Consider the following 11,077-nt stretch of genomic DNA (forward strand, 5'->3'; position numbering starts at 1 on the left):
GTTTCTCCCCGGCTGAAGAGCTATTATATCTCAACGGGACCTTTTCTGGTTAAATAATGGATACATTCACTTGGAGCTAAAACATGTAAAAACTTCCTTTTAAAAGCGTTTAAATCATCCAAACTGTAAAGTATGAACATGTACTGGCATCTGTTGCGCTTAATTCTATAAGTGTTGGTTTTAATGCTCAGCTACAACAGCCAATGTAGAGAAGAAGAAGAAGAAGAAGAAGAAGAAGAAGAAGAAGAAGAAGAAGAAGGCCTTTGATTCTGCAGAAGTGAGTAACATAAACATACACTGTGTCGTACAACAGCACTGGTAACTCACATATTCTGAAATGCCAGAAAAGCATTCTCATATTCTGCAAAGCCAAAGCAACGTCTGCGTTGCTAAAAGTTGGCAAAGTTGCATTAAGTAAAGCTGCCAAAAATCTGTTGCAAAATGACAAGTGTGCAAACTTGAGGTTAGTGGCTCAATCGGAGTACAACAACACAGCAACAAGACACTTTGTCACAGATAACATATCAGCCTCACAGCATTGAAAATAAGCATTGTTCTGTTTTTTTGTGTAGCCCCGTGTATTACTGAAGGAGAGAGCAAGGAAAAGACAACGAGCGGATCTCTAAGAAGGAAGGAGACTCTTTTTAAATCATGCGATACAGCCAAGACTGCAAATATGTGGAGAGAGTAAGAAATGAGAGCTGAAGAGGTTGCTGTCGTGTGCAAGACGAAGAAAGAGGGGATTTAAAAGATGAGGAGAGTGACGAAGGGTAGAAATGAATCAGCAGCGCTGAGCGGCTGTGTTTGTGAAGTGGACTGCACATGAAAGACACCTGGGCACATGAAGGATGTTGCACACAACAGACCACAGAAACACTGTGAGAAATGTGCTTCATCTATTCTCCTGTGTATGCAGCATGAGGGGGACTGCCATTAAAAACAAGCTTTTGACGCAGAGGAACTCTTCAAGACGAGTCATCAAGATCAGGTAATAAAACAGGGCCCACACTATAAGGCCCTTGTTAGTCAGCTATCAGTTGATGATGCATAATTCGGTATTCCAAAGCACAATTAGAATGTATCAAATTGCTACAAAGCTGCCCGTTTTGCCAGTCCTGCCATTAGATTAGACAACTAAACTAGTTTGGTTACAGTGACGAATAACAGAAGAGACCAGTCAAACAGTTCACCACAGACACGTGTATGAAGACAAACTGCTACAGTAACACTAACACACAAACAAACTGACATTCCAAGGGTACACGTATGTAGCTGAAGAGCCCATGCACACCACTAACTGATGAATAAAACAGGATAAATAAAACAGGAAATATGAAATGAATAAGTTAATGTATTATCCGTTCTGTCATCATACAAGAGCCACTGAGACACAAACGGAGAGCGCAAACTGTTGGTCGAAAGAAAGACGTATATGAGGTCAGACTGATGTACTGTGTTGGGCTGGTGTTGGCTTTTTTTACTGTGGATATCAGCCCTGCTTCACCTGATTTGTATTGTCATAACTCTCCTGGAAATATTTATATTTTGAATGTTTCCGTAGTGGCATGAAAGAAGTTGTATTGAACGGAGACGACAGACGAAAAAACGGACTAAGTCCAATGAGATGACATCAATGTAAAGTCTCTCCTGATATACAGTAGAAGGATGCAGAACCCTGTGATCTGGTGGGAAGCGTTAACAACAACACAGGAACAGAGGACATGATGCATGACAGTAAAGCATAAAGCATTCGTGGTAGTGAACACTTCATTTTCCCCGTGTGGAATCAATGAACAAGGCCGTAAACTCTGCGGATCCCAAAGCGTACATAAGAAAGGTACGGTTCAGGTTTACTGCCTAGAGAGGACGTATAGGTGAGTTACCCCTCACATGTACTGTATGGAGCATGACTTCTGTGTCATGCTTTACTGCAGCATTTTTGCTTTTACTTTAAACTCTGGGTAAACGAGATCAGGGTGACCATGAGCGAGAAGGTTACCCTACTTAAAGAAGGGCGCGCTGTCCCTTGGATATATTTTAAGAAGGGGATGTACCTAACTTGTGCTTTAACCCCATGCATCATTATACTACACCGCCTACACAACTACGTTTAAGAGTGAGTTACATATTTAAGATGTGTAAGCATACTCTATCCTCTAAATAACAGCCTCTATACAGCCCATTACTGGCAAAGTTGAAAAGCTTTGTCAACAACTCCCATGGTGATCGTTGAGGCCACACCGCTGCCGCCGCCGCTGCACGGGGAACAGCAGCATTCACCTCGCCGACAAAAAAAAAAAAGTGGAGAGCCAGCAGTTTTTGTCTAAATCAGCTGACAGCACCGACAGAGTACAGGAAAGCTCCAGCAGGGAGACTAAAACCGTTTACCATGCGCAACATTGGGGGTGAAAACACTGTAATGCAGGACCTAGTATTTGCACAAGATGCATGCTATAATATGTTGTTTTAAACAGGCCTGCGTTGTGGCCTGATGTAATAGTGCTGATAACTCTTTATACCTCGTGCTGGAAAGGTTTTCTACTCGGTTAAAGCAAACTAGTGGAGGCGGCAGACTGAGCTGTGAAGCCGGGGTGCAGCAGCAGCAGCAGCATCGCGCTGCAGCACCGGAGCATGTGCTGATGAGGCTGGTCTACGCACACATAGGCATGCACAGCATCATGCGCGTGCATCCGCCCGCTTAAGTTCTAACCCGGGCTATGAAAGTGTATCCCAACTCTTATCACATGTGGTGCTCTGCTGCAGATTTACTAACAAAGTTAAGGGTTTTTTTTGTGTGTGTTCCGCAGTCTGTGCACCAGAGACGCCACACAAATAAGCAACGACAACGAGCTCATAACTTATTCATAAACAAGCGCGTGGAAGTTCCTTACCGGCGCGTTTATCACCCATGTCCCCTTGCGGTGCAGAAGTTGATTGTATTGCCGACGTAGGCTGGAGGATTGCGCTTGGAGGTGGCGCGCGCTCGCTTCTTCAGTTGGGACAGCAGAGCAGAGCAGGGCAGGGAGGCAAGTTGCTTGTTTCAAGTAATAGATTACAAAATGAGCTCCTTGTGGAGACCCCCCTCCTCTAAAAACGCACAAAAGCGACACCGGATGCAGAGCTCTTCGGTGAACTCGTGCTTATCCCTTCGTGTTCGCAAGAGTTTCTGAGTAAGGTGGACTGAGGGCTCAGGTAAAGAACGAGGGAGGAGGGTTGGGACTGTGTGTGTGTGTGTGTGTGTGTGTGTGTGTGTGTGTGTGTGTGTGTGTGTGTGTGTGTGTGTGTGTGTGTGTTTGCAGGGGAGAGCGGATGCAGGGTGTGCATTGTGTCTTGATGCAGGAGTACAGTAGATGTTTTTTTTATCTGGAGCTCTTTCTGTCGCTGTTGGGCTGAAATTCTGCCAGTTTTTTAATTTTCCTTGCAAACCAGCACGCTTATAATTTGTGCTGATGATTTATGCTGACAAAAGTGTTCTATAAATAAACCCTGATCAATGCTGTTTTTTTTCTATTCAAAACATCTTCAATTTGAATATGTATTTAATAATATTGATTACAGTGCCGTGCGTGATAAGCCCAGCCTGCACGTCATACAATCCAGATCTAGAATGCTGTATATATTTACAGACTTTCACGTCTACAACAAAAGTTGCCAAACATGCACTTTATGATAGAGAAACCAGAATACTTTAATATTCCATCTCATCCTCTTTTCTAGGTTTTGGGGACAAAATTGGCAAACTTATACCTATCAAAATTGTACAGCAAATGCAATTTGTTATCATCGGTGTGTCAGAACTATTTTCATGAAAAAGATCTGCAATACTTAAGGACATGCCAGTGAGAGTGTGTTTGCTTACTTCTGAATTAACAATGAACATTTTCCAGTGAGCTCTGTCCTCACACACCTGCTGCCCACTTGCCTTACCATGTTACTTTACCGTTCTGCAAAGGCGGATGTTATTTTGCCAAGAGACATCAATAGTTAATGAATGAATCAAATCAATATTTCTGTCCTGAGCATCTGACCCTTTATTGTGCCTGTTATTTGATTATACTGCAGTATAATTCTGACAGACATTGTGTACAGCATATACAAACACTGCACTGTGCATTCTGAATGAGCTGACTCCTCCGTTGTATGGCTGGTATTGTGTTATCAACTCGGTGTGAATTGCCGGGGCAGATATAAGGTACAGTGTGTGCATAGGAGTGTGCTGCTCTCATGTTTGTTTTGTTTGCAAATGCATTTTTTAAAAATCTTAAATTAAAACAAAAAAAAAAACACAGAAGAGTGAGAGACTGATGTTGTCATGCTGTGTGCTTTTCCTCTGGGGTGTTTTGGGTAAAATAAACATCAGGACTTTGCAGTGGTGGAATAATCTAAAATCCCACTCAGTGCCCACTTCACACAGTTTAATCAGCTGCTTCCCGAAGGACACCACGATCTCACACTCTGACCGCCGGGTCTCAAAATCTATGCAGGAACAAAACAGAAAACAAGTCACAGTGTGGTGTCGTCTAACTCGCCCATTGATCAGCGTCATGGAAAGCTCACCGTCAGCATTCTGATGGGACTCTATGATAACAGCTAGAATTTCCTCTGATGGTATAAAAAGACTGTGCTGCTCATATACGAATGTTTCTATCCTTTGGGCTGAAATAGAAGCCTCAAGGCCAAATGACGTTCAGCCTCGTGCGTCTGCCTGTGTCCAAATCACAAATATGGGAGCCGAACGTCAGAGTGTCCTTATTATCCTCTCTTTCTGGACATACTGTAATTGCAGTAAGATAAATGAGTGTCCTACATGAATGACAAGTTGTTCCGACTTCAGGTACTTCCTGTCACGTGACCGAGGCCCTGTTGCCGACACAGGCAAATCCTGGCTGGCGTCGGTTCACCGCAAATCGATGAGGGGACCTGAAAGAGGACACCTCTGCATGGGGGAACAAAAAAAATGCTCTGCATTGACCAGAAAATAACCTATAGTCCTCTACAGATTCAGAGAGAGGTGATTGTGTGAGTGTTTGTGTGACGGTTGTGTCGTTGCATTGCAGGGCCGATGCATCGTATGGCTCTTTTACCAAAAATCCAAACAGCTTTTATCTATTTTAACTTACGCAGCCACTTAAATATTTATGATGCTCACCCTCTTTTCGTCCACTCTCTTCCCCTTTCTGGTCCTTTTTTTTTGGCCTCCTCACCTCAATCGGTCCTGTGCTCACTCCCAACAATGTCATCCCTCCCTTTGCTTCCCTGCTCTCTTCATCCCTCCTCATCCTCCTCTTCCTGCCCTCCCACATCTCCCTGTCCTCCCTTGCCCCAGACCTGCACCCATAGGATATCATCTAACTTGGCGGCGTGTCCTTGGGTCCATTCAGTGGCAAAGGCATCGTGCTCTTCTGTCTTTGTACACTGTTATCTTTAGCCTGAAACCTTTACACTTTTCTGTACGGCTACATAATTGGCTTGTATTATAATGTCCCCACTGAATGCATTGTCTGCATCAGCTAAGATTAATTACCTACCCACTGCTCAACTTGTTTTATTCTTGTCTATCTATTACGGAATTTCTTTGTGCAATATTGTGTATCGCTATAACAGCCCAGCAAGCCGAGTGCAGATATTACATTGGAGGAGTGCCCTATGTGCTCTGCAGACACTGCAGTGCAGCCTTCTCGCTGTTAATTCTACCTTCTTCACCTATTTCTGGAGTCCCTGGCAAGCTTGTGAGGAGTTTGTGGAACTTGTCCAGATGCCAATAGCAACACCATCAATACTGTTTAGTCCAGGGCTGCGACTGCATTCTCTCTTGTTTTCACGAAAACTAATTTCAGTGTGGACACCAAAGGTTTTAATAAGAAGAAGAAGAGTCATTTTATTATAGTTTTACTAATATTTTGACACTCTGAAGAATATGTCATATATTCATATATATATCATATATTGTCATCATTTTACGGTGTTCTCAATCACTGTCTTATTATTCTTCTATATATGCTCAAAGGTTTTACATTCATTCATGTATTTTCTTCTCTTCTAATCTATCTTCAGTGGTGGAATAAGTATTTTTGATCTTTTACTTAAGTAAAAGTATCAATACAACAAAAGAAAAAATACTCTGTAGAAGTCCTGCATACAAACTTTTACTCAAGTAAAAGTACGAAAGTATTAAAAGTAAAAGTACTTATTGTGTAGAAGTGTCCCTGTCAGAGTGATAATATTATGTTGCATTATTAAATTAGTATTACTGGTGAATTAATGTGTTATGTGAGTTGCTCTATATACTGTTTGTTAGTTAAATCTTTACTTTATTTATTTATACATGTAAAATACATGTAGTAAAGTAAAAAATACAACATTTCCCTCTGAAATGTAGTCGAGTCAAAGTTTAAAATAGCACAAAATCGAAAGTAAACTCTACTTTTCAGTTCATTACTTTAGTAAATGTACTTTCTTCCATTAACTGGCATCTGGCAAAGCTGTACTTTCATACGCCACTAGAGGGAAGTGAAGTGTTACCTTCGGAAAAACACTACTGCTAAATGTGTTCACACAAAGAATGCTATGATAACATTATTGGGTTAAATTGGTTGATAAGTTACTATAGGTATAGGAGGAGGTTTATGTACAGTAGCCTACATATAGACCTACCTTTACATGTACACTGTGTACAACCTGCTTAGACTTGTATTAATATATAATGTAGCCTACATGGTGTTGCAGTTGCATTAACCAAACAAATAGATAACAATACATTTTTATTTGCAGCTAATATAAACAATATAGTCGAGCCTAACTCTTTGTTCAACCAAGAGCCCTGGAGTGGAACTCAGTCGTCGGAGCTTTTAGACGAGTCCCTGAACGCAGCATTAGCTCGCAGTGGGATGGGCTTCGGACAGGAGGTCATCTCAAACATGGCGTGGAGAGGATGCGTAATGAAATGGGCTCAAACAGAGTTCCTCAGATCCACCAACACTACCTCACGAAGCACCAGGTGAGAAGATGTAAAGCTGTTTAGGTCGCATGGTTTGCGTTAGCAGCAATAACACTTACAGGACGTGCGCGTGTGTGTGTGTGTGCGCGCGTGGTTGCCTCTCGATAAGCAGTGTGCACTTACCTAACTGTTCCCACTGTCATTGTAAAGCGATTCACGGGACTGAAGCACACCGATATATAACTTCTTACATCTGTTTACAGTAGAAATGTACAGCGTGTTATCTGTGTCTGCCTTCAACAGATCGAGCAGCAGATCTAATGTCCAGATGTTCCTACAGCTCAATGTTTAGCTTGTTCTGTAGCCTCGTAAGTAAATAGCAATAGTTTTGACCAACAGCCCGAGCCTGCTTGCTACTCACCTAGACTATCTACATCACTGATACATGATGGTGCTTTTATTAAACCATAAGGGTAAACATATTAACCGCAACATTGTACAAAATAATACATTTCTTTTTTTCACAAAATGCCAAAATATTCGTTGATTCCAGTTTCTCAGTTATGGAGGTTTGATGCTTTTCTTTGTCTCATGTGATAGTAAACTAAATATGTTTTAGTTTTAGACTGTAGTCAGACAAAACAGGCAGTTTGAAGACTTTCAAAGACCAAACGGTGAATAAATAATTAAAATAAGAATTAGTTTCAGCCCTACAAATAGTGGAATCAACACCTCAAGATAATATGAACATTACAAACTTTGCCTTACATCATGTGTATTTACCAAATCTGTAAATTCAGTTTTAACACTGTGTTTTTTTTGGTTTTATGGCAGGCTGAACCCCCACAACCAACAGAGGTGTGGTTTCCGTCGGGAAGCCAAAAGGCTGGAAACAAAGAAAGGAAATGTCACCCAAGAAACAAAACCTTCTCCCTCTGAGGCTGGCACGCCAGCTCCGCCGCCTCCTCCCAAAGTCCCCAGGCCGTCGCTTTTCAAACCGCTGATGTTCACAGTAGGGGTAGGTCCTCTTTAACTCTTCTACTAGAAGGAGAATGATGCATGCAACTCTAAGGTGTGTGATGGCATTGCTTGGTTGGTTTGCTGTCTGACTCCATGTCAGTTTACAGGTTGCTCCTTTGGTGCAGCGGCCATTCTGCAATATGAGACCCTGAAGTTAAGAGTTCAGAATGCAAAGGACGAAGCGGAGTCAGAAAAACTCTTGCAGGTGAGGTTTTAGTGACACAAACTGCTGGCTCTCTCTCCTCCACTGCTGTCAACGCGTATATATCAATGTAACGAACAGGCTGCTAACAATGATTCAATGAAGCGTTGATGTACTGCAGGGGTCTCAGGACATGACGTACTGGCATGACTGGTGGAACCAGTTGTCCGGCTTCCAGCAGCAGCTCATCCTCCTGCTGTCGATGGCGGATGACTTCTGGAGCAGCCTCACAGAGGGGCAGAAGACCGTCACCGGTAACTTGTTTTGTCCCCGTGTTCCTTCATATTGCATGGATGAGCATCAACATCTTTACATGTGTTGAATTTAATCCCACATTGACATTACCGTTTTTCCAGGCATCATTGCAGTAAATGCTGTAGTCCTGTGTTGCTGGCGGATCCCTTCACTGCAAAGAAGCATGATAAAGTACTTCACGTCCAACCCAGCTGCCAGTGAGTACACATGTTCTACCAGTCTTTTTAAATATTAAATAAATATATCAAAGTGCTTACACAAGGACAGCAAGGGCAATGCTTTTCCTGCATGGGTATAATTTGCAGCCGGATCCACTGACCGTGATCCATTTCTCTCTTCATTATTCTCTCCCCCTCCAGAAACACGGTACCTTCCCATGGTGCTGTCCTCCTTCAGCCATTACTCCATTGTCCACATGGTGTCCAACATGTATGTCCTGTGGACATTCTCATCAGGAATCGTCTCTCTCTTAGGCAAGGAGCAGTTTCTTGCAGTCTACCTCTCTGCCGGTAAGTCAAGTGAAGAACGGGGTCTAATAACATTGCATTGAATAATCTCGTACGTCGTCTATTTAGGTTCAGCTTTCAATGTTTAAAGTAACACACATTATAAATAACTTAATCTTCAAGACATACAATTAATTGCGTAATTGCATACTGAGTGACATCTCAATCATCACGTGTATTTTCAGGTGTGATTTCAACTATGGTCAGCTACATGTGTAAAACTGCGACTGGGCGTCTCCATCCATCCTTGGGAGCAGTAAGAGTTTTGCTAAAATCTTCCCACAGCTCAACACAGTAGAAGTGCAGCAGTCTTAATGTGTTGACCTGTGCTTTGTTTGATCCATAGTCGGGTGCTGTCATGGCAGTACTGGCTGCAGTTTGTACAAAAATGCCAGAGGCCAAACTGGGCATCATCTTCCTCCCCATGATCACCTTCACTGCAGGAAATGTAAGCGACTCAGTGTGTGTGTGTGTGTGTGTGTTGGCGTGCACTTCTGTGCATGAGCAAAACGGACAACGTCCAGTGTGTGTGTGTGAGTGAATGTTTGAGCACATGACAGAGAGATGGTTGTTGTTGATTTGAGTGTAACTTCAGGTTCCTGTCCTTGGTCTGCCTTTAGGCTCTGAAAGCGCTTATTGCCATAGATACAGCAGGGCTCATACTGGGATGGCGGCTGTTTGACCACGCAGCTCACCTTGGAGGAGCCCTCTTTGGAGTGTGAGTGGCCAATGTTCCTCTGACATTGAGAAGATAAATGTATTTATGTTTTTTGTAAGCAAGAAAGATTTAAAAACTCTCCAGATAATGTGTTACTGATGGGCCACAAACAACAATACATTTAGTTTTCATATTGGAGAATGGAATGACCCGGAGTCTTACTTTTATCCTCTAAGTACATCGGATGCAGTGAAAGAGTATTGTAGCTGAGGTTCATTCTTAACATCAGAAAACAATCTCACCTTCATAGGGGCTCTGGAGCTTTCGATCACAACAAGTGATCTTCATCAGCTTAAAAGCTGGAGGTTCGAAGTCCTTTAAATGCTCAGAAAAAAAAAAGTAATTTTAAGATTCAGAATAACTTGAAAACTTGAACAAACACCATCTGCCGATGAACATCATGTGATTTGATCGAAAGCTCCAGGACTGCTACTAAATGGTCCACTGTAGTTTGACAAAATAATCTCAACTCAAGGTCCACTTACTAGCCTTTTTCAGGTTCTTTCAAACACATCTGACTGTCTTCATCAGCATATGGCTCTGTAGTCATCATGTGAACCAAGTATGGAATTTCTGTCACAAGATAATAGCTGATTGAGTCACTCATAAGCTGTTATCACATGAAACAGCTGTAATAATACTTTGTCTCTCAGTTATTCATGTTATTATTCAATGTTTTTACACGTAGCTAAAGCGTCAGGTTTCTGCTACTTAAAGTGGCATAAATCCTCTAAAACGATGTTATAGTGTATTAATACTATGCAGTTTTAATACTCCATGTATCTTGCCCTACAGATGGTATGTGGCATACGGTCACAAGCTGATTTGGAGGAAGAGGGAGCCCTTAGTGAAGCTGTGGCATGACATGCGTTCTCCAGGCACCGGTGGATCCAGACCAGGAGGTTGGTGGTAGCGGACCTGGACCACAATGAGACACTGCAAGGTCTCTTGCATCCTTTTTTGAAGGAACTGGAGTCCACAGTTACCCCAGAATATGCAAGGACACTTTCATCCACCAAGAGTGAGTCAGGTGCTAAAAAAATATTGTTTTTCACTCAAGGCAATTGAGACCAAGCTGACCTGAAATGTGAAAAACCGGGTCAGACCTTGTACTTGGTGTTGCAATCCAGATGTTTACTGATAACATCTGCTGCTCTACAAGTATAGCTTTCAAGCTACAAAAACGAAACAAATCAGCGCTCTACCTCTGAATAATCTGATGATGTCTAACCTTCAGCCTTCATGTTGGATTTTACCCGTTTATATTGTTGAGAACTTTTGCACAAGCCTGGGCGGACAAAGCAGAGTGCTGGTACGATTCAGTGACCGAATCATTTGCTGAATTCAATGTAATATACAGTCCTGTGGGCTGGTCTCATGTTACTATTAAAACTGGAGTTTCAACAATCTGAGCTAATGATGCATTTCTATTTTTTGAA

General features: G+C 42.3%; 1 protein-coding gene across 1 annotated transcript; it reads left to right on the forward strand.

Moving 5' to 3' along the window:
- The first annotated feature begins 6,894 nt into the window (after nucleotides 1-6,894).
- Nucleotides 6,895-11,030, forward strand: parla (presenilin associated, rhomboid-like a). Its single transcript, XM_079172585.1, is given in 11 exon segments — nucleotides 6,895-6,997; nucleotides 7,772-7,955; nucleotides 8,058-8,162; nucleotides 8,281-8,413; nucleotides 8,516-8,611; nucleotides 8,774-8,923; nucleotides 9,106-9,176; nucleotides 9,267-9,368; nucleotides 9,541-9,638; nucleotides 10,434-10,541; nucleotides 10,543-11,030. Coding segments are annotated over 11 exon segments (1,155 nt in total). The 5' UTR covers nucleotides 6,895-6,917; the 3' UTR covers nucleotides 10,571-11,030.
- The last annotated feature ends 47 nt before the right edge of the window (nucleotides 11,031-11,077 follow it).

Source organism: Pholis gunnellus (genome assembly GCF_910591455.1).
Source record: "Pholis gunnellus genome assembly, chromosome: 14".
NCBI lineage: Eukaryota > Metazoa > Chordata > Actinopteri > Perciformes > Pholidae > Pholis > Pholis gunnellus.